Source organism: Erythrolamprus reginae, chromosome 13 (assembly GCF_031021105.1).
Source record: "Erythrolamprus reginae isolate rEryReg1 chromosome 13, rEryReg1.hap1, whole genome shotgun sequence".
Taxonomy (NCBI): Eukaryota; Metazoa; Chordata; class Lepidosauria; order Squamata; family Dipsadidae; genus Erythrolamprus; species Erythrolamprus reginae.
The window spans coordinates 5,652,469-5,666,562 of NC_091962.1; the positions used below are offsets into that span (position 1 = coordinate 5,652,469).

General features: G+C 44.6%; 1 protein-coding gene across 1 annotated transcript in view; it reads right to left on the minus strand.

Moving 5' to 3' along the window:
- SPTBN2 (spectrin beta, non-erythrocytic 2) overlaps nucleotides 1–14,094 on the minus strand; it is a 137,678-nt gene that overhangs the window by 62,975 nt on the left and 60,609 nt on the right. The window contains exons 10-13 of the mRNA XM_070766198.1: nucleotides 13,014–13,172; nucleotides 8,973–9,275; nucleotides 6,022–6,175; nucleotides 2,535–3,405 (exon numbers count right to left, since the gene is read on the minus strand). Of these exons, the coding sequence (XP_070622299.1) occupies nucleotides 2,535–3,405; nucleotides 6,022–6,175; nucleotides 8,973–9,275; nucleotides 13,014–13,172 (1,487 nt within the window). The remainder of the gene's footprint in view (nucleotides 1–2,534; nucleotides 3,406–6,021; nucleotides 6,176–8,972; nucleotides 9,276–13,013; nucleotides 13,173–14,094) is intronic.

Below are 14,094 nucleotides of genomic sequence, written 5' to 3' on the forward strand. Positions count from 1 at the left end.
ATTATTATTGTTGTTGCTGTTGTTGTTGTTAATATTATTATTATTATTAATAAATTTTATTTATTTATTAAATTTGTATGTCGCCCCTCTCCATATTATTATTGTTGTTGTTGTTGTTAATATTATTATTATTATTATTAATAATTAAATTTATTTATTTATTAAATTTGTATGCCGCCCCTCTCCATATTATTATTATTGTTGTTATTATTACTGTATTATTATTATTATTATTATTATTATTATTATTATTATTATTATTATTATTAATCTATCCACCGATGTATAGGGAGATTCTCAATCATCCAAATATGTTTTTTCCCCTGTTTTTATTTTCTTTTGAAGATGTTTCGCTTCTTCTCCAAGAAGCTTCTTCGACTCTGACTGGATTGGTGGGGATGGGAAGGGTGGTCATTTGTATCCCTTTAGAAGGTCATTGAGGCCACTTTTGCCAACACAACATACATGCGCATTTCAAACCCAAGAATACACTCAAAGGCAGAAGCTTGTCCACCCCAAGGATAAAACACCCAGACACAACCTGAGCAAACGTGGTATATACAGTATAATGCACTGAGCCATGTGCAGATCTGTACATCGGGGAAACAAAACAGCCACTTCACAAACACACGGCACAACATAGGAGGAGAAACCCATTAGGAGGAGATTTGGCGGCCCATCTCCATCTGAAAGACAAAGGCTACTCTTTGGAAGACAGCAAAGAACACGTTTCGGACAGAGGGGAAATCTGGTTTGAAAGAGGGGTTGAAGAGGCCATTTGTGCCCAAATTTGGACAGCCCTCTCTCAACAGAGGGGGGCGGGGGGATAGGACATCATTTATCTCCAGTCTACAACACAGTCCTTTCAATAGTTCCAAGATGGCTCCACATCCATTTGCAACACTCAGGTGACCCTCAAGACACAGATAAAAACCTCCAAGTGGCCTCGATGACTCTCTAAAAGGATGCAAATGACCAGCTGTCTGCATGGAGGGTAAATCCTTCCCCACCATCCAGTCAGAACCGAAGATGCTTCTTGGATGAGAAGCGAAACGTTTTCAAAGAAAAAGAAGAAGGAAACATAGAAACGTAGAAGTCTGACAGCAGAAAAAGACCTCATGGTCCATCTAGTCTGCCCTTATACTATTTCCTGTATTTTATCTTAGGGTGGATCTGTGCTTATCCCAGGCACGTTTCAATTCAGTGACTGTAGATTTACCAGCGACGTCTGCTGGAAGTTTGTTCCAGGCATCTACTACTCTTTCAGTCAAAGAATATTTTTTCATGTTGCTTCTGATCTTTCCCCCAACTAACCTCAGATTGTGGGCCCTTGTTCTTCTGTTCATTTTCCTATTAAAAACACTTCCCTCTAAAAACCTTAAGGTTTCTTCAACACTCCGTGGCTTGCATTGGCTGCCGATCAGTTTCCGATCACAATTCAAAGTGTTGGTTATGACCTTTAAAGCCCTACATGGCATTGGACCAGAGTACCTCCGGAACCGCCTGCTACCACACGAATCCCAGTGACCGATAAGGTCCCACAGAGTTGGCCTTCTCCAGGTCCCATTGACTAAACAATGTCATTTGGCGGGCCCCAGGGGAAGAGCCTTCTCTGTGGTGGCCCCGGCCCTCTGGAATCAACTCCCCCTGGAGATTAGAACTGCCCCCACGCTCCCTGTCTTTCGTAAACTACTCAAGACTCACTTATATCGCCAGGCATGGGGGAGTTGAGACACCTTTCCCCCAGGCTCTTTTATATTTTGTTTTATGTTTGGTATGAATGTGTTTGGTTTTTTAAATATGATAGGGTTTTATATGTTTTTTAATATTAGATTTGTTCTACTATAATATTGTTTTTATTATTGTTGTGAGCCACCCCGAGTCTTCGGAGAGGGGCGGCATACAAATCTAATAAATTATTATTATTATTATTATTATTATTATTAACCCTTAAACATATTTAAATGTTTCGATCGTGTCCCCTCTTTCCCTTCTGTCCTCCAGACTATACAGATTGAGTTCATGAAGTCTTTCCTGATAGGTTTTATGCTTAAGACCTTCCACCATTCTTGTAGCCCGTCTTTGGACCCGTTCAATTTCATCCATATCTTTTTGTAGGTGAGGTCTCCAGAACTGGACACAGTATTATTCCAAATGGGGTCTCACCAGTGCTCTATACAGCGAGATCATAATCTCCCTCTTCCTGCTTGTTATACCTCTAGCTATGCAGCCAAGCATTCTACTCGCTTTCCCTACCGCCCGACCACACTGCTCACCCATTTGGAGACTGTCAGAAATCACTACCCCTAAATCCTTCTCTTCTGAAGTTTTTGCTAACACAGAGCTGCCAATACAATACTCAGAATTGAGGATTCCTTTTCCCCAAGTGCATTATTTTACATTTGGAAACATTAAACTGCAGTTCCCATTGCTCTGACCATAGAGATTTTGTACGCTACTTCGAAGGGAAAAATAGAGGTGCAAACAGGAAGAAAAAATGAAGTACCTCGGGAAAGGGGACGGGGGGCACATACCTTTGCTGCACCACTTCCAGGTCTTCCAATCTCTCCGGTACATCCATCGTTTCGATCCAGTACTCCCTCTCGCTGATCCAAAGGCTGCAAGCGTCGGCCTCGCTGAACATTTTGTAAAGGTTAAGGGCATCCTGCAGGGCCTGCTTGCGATGCTCCGCCAGCTCCACCAGTTCTTCGTAGCGCTGCTCCAGGGCTGGCAAGCGCCCGTCCACTTCAGGGGAATGGGCAAAGTTGGCGGGCAAGCTGCGGGCCTGTTCGTGGAGGGCATCCAGGGCCGGACGGTGGTTGTGAATCTCTTCCTCCACGTCCTTGTGCTTCTTGACCAGGCTTTGGGTCGAGTACTCGTCGTGGCCCATGTCCGAGCTGGAGACCAAACGCAGAGTGTCCAGCAACCAGGCCTCCATGTCGTTGGCATCGGCCTGGAACTGATAAAGGTTGGAGGCCTGGAGGAGACGCCGCTCCCGCTCGCTCGACAGAGCCTCCAGCTGCGCCCACTGTTCTTCGATTTCCTGGATCCGCTCGGACACCTCGGCCGCTCCGAAGTGGCCCTCCGACACCAGCTGGCGACCTTCGGCGATGCTCTGCTGCAGCGGCCCCGCGCGGCCCGTCATCTCGTCGCAGAAGGCGTTGTGCTTGCTGGTGAGGCGCAGCACGCTCGTCAAGTCCTTGCCAAAGTCGTCGGAGGAGAGGATCTGGCTCTGTTCGCGGATCCAGGCCTCCTCCTCCCCCATGTCCCAGAAGAACTTCCAGAGGCGGCGCGACTCCTCCAACTTGGCGCGGCGTTGGGCGGCCAAGGCCACCAGTTCCTGATAGCACCGGTTCAGCGTTGCCACTCGCTCTTCGACAAGGTGGCAGTCACAGGGTTTGTATCCTGCAGGGACAGAAAGAAACTGATGTTGGGGCAAGGGTCGCCTGACAATCATGGGCACTCAGTAAAAACCTTAAATCAGCAGCCCTCCAACTTTTGTCGTTTGTTGGTGATGGGGGAGTCATGGGACGGCTTGACTTGCTCAAGTTGAGCTGCGCACTCACCTGCCTGCCTGCCGCTCGTGTGGCCCAGTTTTGAATAGGTCATGGCTTGTTAATGGAGTGCAGGCTGAGGTTGGGGACCCCCTGGTCTAAGTCACTGCATTTGCATAATATGCTAAGCTTTCTTTCTTTCTTTCTCTCTTTCTCACTCTCTCTCTCTTTCTTTCTCTCTTTCTTACTCTCTCTCTCTCTTTCTTTCCCTCGCTCTCTCTCTCTTTCTTTCTTTCTTTCTCTCTTTCTCTCTCTCTCTTTCTTTCTTTCTTTCTCTTTCTCTCTCTCTCTTTCTTTCTCTCTCTCTCTCTCTTTCTTTCTCTCTTTCTTTCTCTCTCTCTTTCTTTCTCTCTCTCTCTCTCCTCTTTCTTTCTTTCTTTGGATTTACATGCCGCGCCTCTCCGAGGACTTGGGGCGGCTTACAACATATAAAAAAGAATGCAACATCCTAATCCAATTAATTTAAAACAGTTAATCTAAAACCCATGTAATATTAAAATCAGTCATTGCCATTCACATAACACACATACATTACATTCTTCGGCTTTTTCTGTTTTGTCTCTCTTTCTGACTTCCCCTTCTTTCCTTCCCTCCCTTCTTCTTCTTTCCTTCCTTCTTTTTCTCTTTCTTTCTCTCTCTTCTTCTTTCCTGCTTGCTTTCTTGCTTGCTTTTGCTATTTTGTCTTTCTTTCTGACTTTTCCTTCCTTCCTTTCCTCCCTCCTTTTTTCTTCTTTCTTTCTTTCTTCCTTTCTTTCTTGTTCGCTTTCTTGATTGCTTTGGTTTTGTCTTTCTCACTTTTCCTTCCTTCCTTTCCTCCCTCCTTTTTTCTTCTTTCTTTCTTTCTTTCTTTCTTTCTTTCTTTCTTTCTACTTGCTTGCTTTGGTTTTGTCTTTCTGCCTTTTCCTTCCCTCCTTCCCTTTCTTCTTCCTTTCTCTCTCTCTCTCTCTTTATTTTTCTTTTCCTTTTTTTCTTCCTTCCCTACCACTTTCCAGCCATCTATCCCTCCATCAATCCAATTTTTGACACTGCTCACCTCATCTAAGTGAATCTGGACATTCAATAAAAAGGCAAGTAAATGGTTCTGTGAAAACTCAGCCCAGGAGCTTAGAGTTCAGAACCAAAGAGAACGAGAACCATATTTCCCCAAACTAGGCAATCTAGTTTGGTTTAAAACTTACTCCTGTCAATGTTAAGACTTGTGGACTTCAACTCCCAGAATTCTCCAGCCAGCTCATGTAGGGCAACTTTCATTTAATAGACGGTGGGTAGGGCAGTGAGCATAATATATCTTGACTTCAGCAAAGTGAGAAAAAAATAACTGGCTGGGGAATTCTGGGAGTTGAAGTCCGCAAGTCTTAACGTTGCCAAGGTTGGGACACCTCATCCCAATGTATGTATGTATGTATGTATGTATGTATGTTTGTATGTATGTATGTAAACTTCTTAAGACCCACCTCTGCCGTCAGGCATGGGGGAATTGAGACATCTCCCCTGGCCTATATATTTTATGCATGGTATATTTGGGTGTATGTTTTATTTTTAAATAAGGTTTCTTTTAGTTTTTTAATTATTAGATTTGTTACCGTACATTGTTCTTATTATTGCTGCGAGCCGACCCGAGTCTACGGAGAGGGGCGGCATACAAATTTAATAAATAATAATAATAATAATAATAATAAATAATAATAATGATGATGTATGTATGTATGTATGTATGTATGTATGTATGTATGTATGTATGTATTTATTTATTTATTATTGGATTTGTATGCCGCCCCTCTCCGAGGACTCGGGGTCGCTCACAACATATCAAAACAATATAAGGGGTTTTTTTTAGTTTTTTAATTATTAGATTTGTTACCCGTATATTGTTCTTATTATTGCTGTGAGCCGCCCTGAGTCTACGGAGAGGGGCGGCATACAAATCTAATAAATAATAATAATAATAATTATGATGATGTATGTATGTATTTATTTATTTATTTTTTATTGGATTTGTATGCCGCCCCTCTCCGAGGACTCGGGGTCGCTCACAACATATCAAAACAATAAACAATATAAGTTTTTTTTTAGTTTTTTAATTATTAGATTTGTTACCGTATATTGTTCTTATTATTGCTGCGAGCCGCCCTGAGTCTACGGAGAGGGGCGGCATACAAATCTAATAAATAATAATAATAATTATGATGATGTATGTATGTATTTATTTATTTATTTTTTATTGGATTTGTATGCTGTCCCTCTCCAAAGACTCGGGGTCGCTCACAACATATCGAAACAATAAACAATATGCATATCTTAAAAATCCAATTAACATAGCTAAACAACTTTAGAAACTCGAATAACATATAAAATCATTCATTCCCAATCACACAGCAAGACATACTACACTCATTGGCAAGGAGGCTAGGGTCTAATGCAACCCAAGCTTTGCGATTCTCAATATGGTTTGATTAAGGGTCAGCACCTTCTCCAGGAGTGGCAAAACGTTGAGCGGCAGCACTGATGGCTTTTACCCGTTCGGCCTGGACCGCAATGTCGGCTTCCACCAGAGCATGGATCTGAAGTAGGTCATCCACACCATGCAAATGTTTCCCAAAGTCCTGAGATTGGAGACGACCCTGCAAGAAAACACTTTAATGGGTGAGAAGGCATCTATTTGATATATAGTCTGTGTCTATGGGTATATAATATAATGCTGTAATGTAATGCTGTAACGCTCTCTACATGGGGGCTACCTTTGAAAAGTGTTCGGAAACTTCAGGTCGTGCAGAATGCAGCTGCGAGAGCAATCATGGGCTTCCCCAAATATGCCCATGTTACACCAACACTCCGCAGTCTGCATTGGTTGCCGATCAGTTCCGGTCACAATTCAAAGTGTTGGTTATGACCTATGAAGCCCTTCATGGCACAGGACCAGAATATCTCCGGGACCGCCTTCTGCCGCACGAATCCCAGCGGCCGATTAGGTTCCACAGAGTTGGCCTTCTCCGGGTCCCGTCGACTAAACAATGTCGTTTGGCGGGACCCAGGAGAAGAGCCTTCTCTGTGGCGGCCCCGACCCTCTGGAACCAGGCTCCCCCCAGATATCAGAGTTGCCCCCACCCTCCTTGCCTTTCGCAAACTCCTTAAAACCCAACCTCTGTCGTCAGGCATGGGGGAATTGAAATTTTTCCCTCCCCCTAGGCTTATAGAATTTATACATGGTATGCTTGTATGTATGAGTGGTTTTTTAAATTGGTTTTTTTTTTAGATTATTTTTAATATTAGATTTGCTTATATTGTTTTTTTTTATTGTTGTTAGCCGCCCCGAGTCTTCGGAGAGGGGCGGCATACAAATCTAGTAGTAAGTAAGTAAGTAAGTAAGTAAGTAAGTAAGTAAGTAAGTAAGTAAGTAAGTAAGTAAGTAAGTAAGTAAACAAACAAACAAAACATAAATAAATAAATAAATATATTTAATTTTATTCTCCAACTAGCATATTTTTTGCTTGTGTCTTATGCAAAATACTTCTGTCTCTCTTGTATACAAGTAGTCCTCAGTTTACGACAGTTCATTTAATGGCCGTTCAAAAGTTACAACAGCACTGGGAGAAAAAGTGCATTATAATTTTTTACCCTTAAGACCGTTGCAGTATCCCATCGTCTCAAGGTCAAAATTCTCTCACTTGGCAACCGGCTCATATTTACAATGGTTGCAGCGTCCTGGGGTGACCTGACCCCCTTTTGTGACCACCTGACAGGTGAAGTCAACAGGGAAAGCCAAAATCACTTCACATTGTTACTAATTTAATGAACGGAAGTGATTCATTTAACAGGAAGCAACACTGATGGACAATACATGTTGTCATCACATTCAACTTTGTACAGAACAAAGTATTCAATGAGAATATTTCATTCATTCAGATCTAGGATGGGTTCTTTGAGTGTTTCCTTTATTTTTTGAGCAGTATATATTACTAAATACTATAATCATTTGGTGTCTCTTCCCCTTTTTAATATTTTTATAACATGTTCCTAACCATTATCCTTTAATTATAGGTATACTACTCTGAAAGTAACACAATCTCCTTACATTCTGATTTTGTCATCTGGGTTACTCCATTTCTTTATCCCTCCTAGTCTTGTAACTTTGGGATCATTCGATTTCAATTTCGAGCTATACAGTGTTCCCTCGATTTTCGCGGGTTCAAACTTCGCGGATAGCCTATACCAGTGTTTTTCAACCAGTGTGCCGCGGCACACTAGTGTGCCGTGAGACATGGTCAGGTGTGCCGCAAAGCTCAGAGAGAGAAAGAAAGCAAGAGAGAAAGAGAATGAAAGCAAGAGAGAGAAAGAGTGAGTGAGAGAGAAAGAGAACAAGAGGAGAGAGAGAAAGCAAGAGAGAGAGAGAACAAGAGAAAGAAAGCAAGAGAGAGAGAAAGAGAGAGAAAGAAAGCAATATATAGAGAGAAAGAGAGGGAGGGAAGGAGAGAGAGAGAAAGACATAGGGAGGTAGGGAGGGAGAGAGAAAGAGAGTAAAAAAGAGAGGAAGGAAGGAAGAGAAAGAAAGAGGGATAGAGAGAGAAAGAAGGAAGGGCCAGAAAGAGGGAGGAGACAGAAATAGAGCGAAAGAGAGGAAGAGAGAGCCCCCACCCTCCCCCTGCTCAATGTGCCGCAGGGTTTCGTAAATGTAAAAAATGTGCCGCGGCTCAAAAAAGGTTGAAAATCACTGCCCTATACCAGTTTTTCAAAAAATATTAATTAAAAAATACTTCACGGGTTTTTTTTCTATACCACAGGTTTTTCCTGCCCGATGCCATCATACATCATCGCTAAACTAATCATTTTTGCAAATAAATAACAAAAAAAATAATTATTGTTAATAAATAGTTACGTTTATTATTATCAGGATCACTGAGTGTCTCATTCAATGGTGAGTACCATTAATAATGGTGTGTAAATGGTTGTTAAGGGAATGGGAAATGGTAATTTAGGGGTTTAAAGTGTTAAGGAAAGGCTTGTGATACTGTCCATAGCCAAAAATGGTGTATTTACTTCCGCATCTCTACTTCGCGGAAATTCGACTTTCGCGGGCGGTCTCGGAACGCATCCCCGCGGAAATCGAGGGAACACTGTATTCATTTTCTATCCAATTATAAAACTTCATCCAAACACTGTGATATTTATATTGTTCTCTGTCTTTAAGTTTCATTGTCATTCTATTCATCTCAGCATAATCCAATTTTTTTTAAAGTACTGTATGTCTTCTTTAGATGAATCTTAGCTCCTTTCCAGGAGGAAATAGATTCCTGTGTGTTTTGGTGGCTTTTTGTAATTTAATGTAAAATGATAGATGCTGTTCCTTGAGGACCGCTCCTAGACTTTCTCCTCCTCCATCCTTCCCCCAACCGCCCTCCATCAACCTTCCAGCCCGCTTACCTTCATTTCCTCCAGCCAGTCCATGAGGTAGCTCAAGTCCTGAAGTATCTTCTGCAGTTCAAAATGGAGCAGGAGGCGTTCGCGGCGCGCAGCCACCAGTTCGCGGAGGTAGTCCCAGAGCCGTATCACGTTGTTCTTGCGTGCCAGCACCCGCTTGATGTCGTGGTAGCCCTCTGCCTCCAACTCATTGGCCACGGCGTTCACAGCCATCACCCGCTCGTTGTAGGCCACAATGTCTGTCTCGATGGCTTCGTGTTTGCGTACGGCAGCCTCCACGGCTGACATTTCTGAGCCAAAGTTGTCCTGCAGGTTGGGAAGGGAGAGCAAAGACATGGGGTATCATCCTTCAGGAAAGGTATTTATTTACTTATATCCCGTCTTCATTATTTTTATAAATAACTCACGGCAAGCAGGAAATTCAGTGACACCTCGTCTTACAAACAGCTCGTCATACAAACTTTTCGAGATACAAACCCGGGGTTAAGATTTTTTTGCCTCTTCTTACAAACTATTTTCACCTTAGAAACCCACCGCCGCCACTGGAATGCTCCGCCTCCGGACTTCCGTTGCCAGCGAAGCGCCCGTTTTTGTGCTGCTGGGATTCCCCTAAGTCTCCCCTCCATGGGAAACCCCACCTCCGGATTTCCGTTGCAAGCGAAGCGCTTGTTTTTGCGATGCTGAGATTCCCCTGCTGGGATTTCCCTGCAGCATAGCAAAAACACAGAAGTCCGGAGGTGGGGTTTCCCATGGAGGGGAGCCTCAGGGGAATCCCAGCAGCGCAAAAACGGGCGCTTCGGCTGGCAAAAGTGTTGAATTTTGGGCTTGCATGCATTAATTGCTTTTCCATTGATTCCTATGGGAAACATTGTTTCATCTTACAAACCTTTCACCTTACAAACCTCGTCCCGGAAGCAATTAAGTTTGTAAGACAAGGTATCACTGTATACCGTATTGTTCAGAGTATAAGATGCATCTACCCTCCCCTCCCCCAAAAAGAGGCTGAAAATTTGGGTGCATCTTATAGCTGAATGTAGCTTTTACTAAGCTTTTTTCCCCTGCCCTAACGAGGTGCTAACGATCTTCACTTCCTACCTTACATTTCATTGCTACTCCCTCCAAAAAAGGGAAAAGCCTTCTCTGTGGGTGCCCCGGCCCTCTGGAACCAACTCCCCCCAGAGATTAGAATTGCCCCAACCCTCCTCGCCTTTCGTAAGCTCCTTAAAACCCACCTCTGCCGTCAGGCCTGGGGGAACTGAGATATTCTTTCCCCTAGGCCTTTACAATTTACGCATGGTATGTTTGTTTGTATTTATTTATTTATTTATTGGATTTGTATGCCGCCCCTCTCCAGAGACTCGGGGCGGCTAACAGCGACGATAAAACAGTGTACAATAGTAATTTGGTATTGATGATTAAAAATCAATTAATATAAAAACCAAACATACATACATACATACCATGCATAGAATTGTAAAGGCCTAGGGGGAAAGAGGATCTCAATTCCCCATGCCTGGCGGCAGAGGTGGGTTTTAAGTTGTTTACGAAAGGCAAGGAGGGTGGGGGCAGTTCTAATCTCTGGGGGGAGTTGGTTCCAGAGGGCCGGGGCCGCCACAGAGAAGGCTCTTCCCCTGGGTCCCGCCAGGCGACATTGCTTAGTTGACGGACCCGGAGAAGATCCACTTTGTGGGACCTAACTGGTCGCTGGATTCGTGCGGCAGAAGGCGGTCCCTGAGGTAATCTGGTCCGGTGCCATGAAGGGCTTTATAGGTCATAACCAACACTTTGAATTGTGACCGGAAACTGATCGGCAACCAATGCAGACTGCGGAGTTTTGGTGTGACATGGGCATATTTAGGGAAGCCCATGATTGCTCTCGCAGCTGCATTCTGCACGATCTGAAGTTTCCGAACATTTTTCAGAGGTAGCCCCATGTAGAGAGCGTTACAGTAGATGAGCCTCGAGGTGATGAGGGCATGAGTGACCGTGAGCAGTGACTCCCGGTCCAAGTAGGGTCGCAACTGGTGCACCAGGCGAACCTGGGCGAACGTCCCCCTCGCCACAGCTGAAAGATGTTTCTCTAATGTGAGCTGTGGATCGAGGAGGACGCCCAAGTTGCGAACCTTCTCTGAGGGGGCCAGTGATTCTCCCCCCAGGGTAATGGACGGACAGATGGAGTTGTCCTTGGGAGGTAAGATCCACAGCCACTCCGTCTTGTCTGGGTTGAGTTTGAGCTTGTTGACACTCATCCAGGCCCTAACATCCTCCAGGCACCGGCCCATCACTTCCACTGCTTCGTTGGCTGGACATGGGGTGGAGATGTATAACTGGGTATCATCGGCGTATTGATGATACCTCACCCCATGCCCTTGGATGATCTCACCTAGTGGTTTCATGTAGATATTAAATAGCAGGGGGGAGAGGACCGACCCCTGAGGCACCCCACAAGGGAGAGACCTAGAGGTCGACCTCTGATCCCCTACTAACACCGACTGCGACCGACCAGAGAGGTAGGAAGAGAACCACTGAAGGACAGTGCCTCCCACTCCCAACCCCTCTAGTCGGTGCAGAAGGATACCATGGTCGATGGTATCGAAAGCCGCTGAGAGGTCAAGAAGCACCAGGACAGAGGACAAGCCCCTGTCCTGGGCCCGCCAGAGATCATCCATCAACGCGACCAAAGCAGTTTCCGTGCTGTAACCGGGCCTGAAACCCGACTGTTGAGGACCTAGATAATCGGCTTCTTCCAAGGACCGCTGGAGCTGAAGTGCCACCACTTTCTCAACAACCTTCCCCATAAAGGGAAGGTTGGAGACTGGACGGTAGTTATTGAGTATGGCTGGGTCCAGGAAGGCTTCTTGAGGAGGGGGCGCACAAGTGCCTCCTTATAAGGAGCCGGAAAGGACCCTCTCCCCAAGGAGGCATTGACAATCTCCCGAACCCAGCTCCGTGTCACCTCTCGACTGACCGAAACCAATGTTTGGTTTTACAATAAGGGTTTTTAATTGTTTTAGTATTGGATTTACATGCTGTTTTTATTACTGTTGCTACCCGCCCCGAGAGAGGCAGCATACAAATCCAATAAATAAATAAATAAATAAATAAAATGTGCTTTGCGCGCACATGGGCCTTGCCCGTATGTGTGCAGCTTCAAAATGTGCCTAAATAGGACGGCATAGCACCGGGGCAGGTGGGTGACCATCCGCAGATCATTGCTACCCTACCCACTGTTGTGGTTCAGCCTGAGGCTGCTCAGGGACCGGCTGTGTCTCTGCTGGCTCCATGCCCGGAGGAGGATGACAGCGAAGAGGAGGGGGCTGAACAGTCGGACGGGGGAGAAGAAAGTCAGGAATGGGATGAAGGAGAACAGCATGAGAGCCCCGGGGGGGGAGGGCCTCTCCCCAGCCAGTAGTTTGGAGTCATTAGGTGATGAAGCTCAAGCCGTCATTGACATGGGACAGAGACGGTCAGATCAAAGAAAGGAGCAATTACAGAAGTATTATCAGCACTGAATTAGGAACAGCTGGGTTTGGGTGTGGTCCTCCTTAGCAGGGTTTAAAAGGCAGGCAAGCCCTTGAAGCCATGTGGAGTGTTATCAGTTTGGAGTTGCGTTATCCTGTCTTGTTTCTCGGCGTCTCTGTTTCTGGCTTGTGGCCCAGCAGCCTTGGAAGACCCGTGGGAGGTGTAGGTCTGCTATCTACAGCCTCGGCTTGGCAGCAAGAATTCTGTATTGCTGCATGGACTTTTGCCTTCGTGGATATATCTGAAGATACAGCGTTTTCCTGTTTGTAAGGACATTTTCTGTTACCTGTGTTTTTCTTGAATTTTATAAAACTGCCTTTGCCTTTTACCAGTGTGTCTGGCTTCTCTTTTTGGGTTGGTCTTGGCTTCTGGAGTGACCCAGACAGAACACCCACTTGGAATCAACCACCTTGATGCAAAGCGGAATTCAGAGTCCGTGGAAACCTCAAGGAATATCCCACAGGTGAGGTGTCCACCACCTGCAAGAGAGCCAGATAGAGGATCTTCCCGTTCCGGACTGACCTGGGAGACGAGGCGCTGGTTTTCACTCAGCCAGGTTTCGCGCATGGCTGCTTTGCGGTCAAAGCGAGCGGTCAGCTGTTCTAGTTTCTCTTGCCGGATCAACTCGTTGCGCAGAGCCAGCTCCCGCTCGTGTTCTGCCTTTTCCAGACGCTCCCAACCCTGCAGAGAGTTTTGATGGAAAGTAAGAAAACAATGAGTTTATCGGGAAACCTGGATGGGGTGAAGGGAAGGGAAGCTTTCGAAGGTTCAGGATTTCAATGGCATCGTAGAGTTCACTCAGGCCCTCATCCCCTCCTCTCTTGATTATTGCAATGCGCTCTACATGGGGCTACCCTCTTTCCTTCCTTCCTTCCTTTCTTTCCCTTCTTTCCTTCCTTCCTTTCCTTCTTTCTTTCCTTTCTCTTTCTTTATTTCTTTATTTCTCTTTCCTTCCTTCTTTCTTTCCTTTCCCTTTCTTTATTTCTTTATATCTCTTTCCTTCCTTCCTTTCTTTTCTTTCCCTTTCTATCCTTCCTTCCTTTCCTTCTTTCCTTTCTCTTTATTTCTTTATATCTCTTTCCTTCCTTCCTTCTTTCTTGCCTTTCCCTTTCTTTATTTCTTTATTTCTCTTTCCTTCCTTCCTTTCTTTTCTTTCCCTTCCTTTCCTTCCTTCCTTTCCTTCTTTCCTTTCTCTTTATTTCTTTATATCTCTTTCCTTCCTTCCTTCCTTTTCTTTCCCATTCTTTCCTTCCTTCCTTTCTTTCCTTTCTCTTTCTTTATTTCTTTATTTCTCTTTCCTTCCTTCCTTCCTTTCCTTCTTTCCTTTCTCTTTATTTCTTTATATCTCTTTCCTTCCTTCCTTTCTTTCCTTCTTTCCTTTCCTTCTTTCCTTTCTCTTTATTTCTTTATTTCTCTTTCCTTCCTTCCTTTCTTTTCTTTCCCTTTCCTTCCTTCCTTCCTTTCCTTCTTTCCTTTCTCTTTATTTCTTTATATCTCTTCCTTCCTTCCTTTCTTTTCTTTCCCTTTCTTCCTTCCTTCCTTTCTCTTATTTCTTTATTTCTCTTTCCTTCCTTCCTTTCTTTTCTTTCCCTTTCTTTCCTTC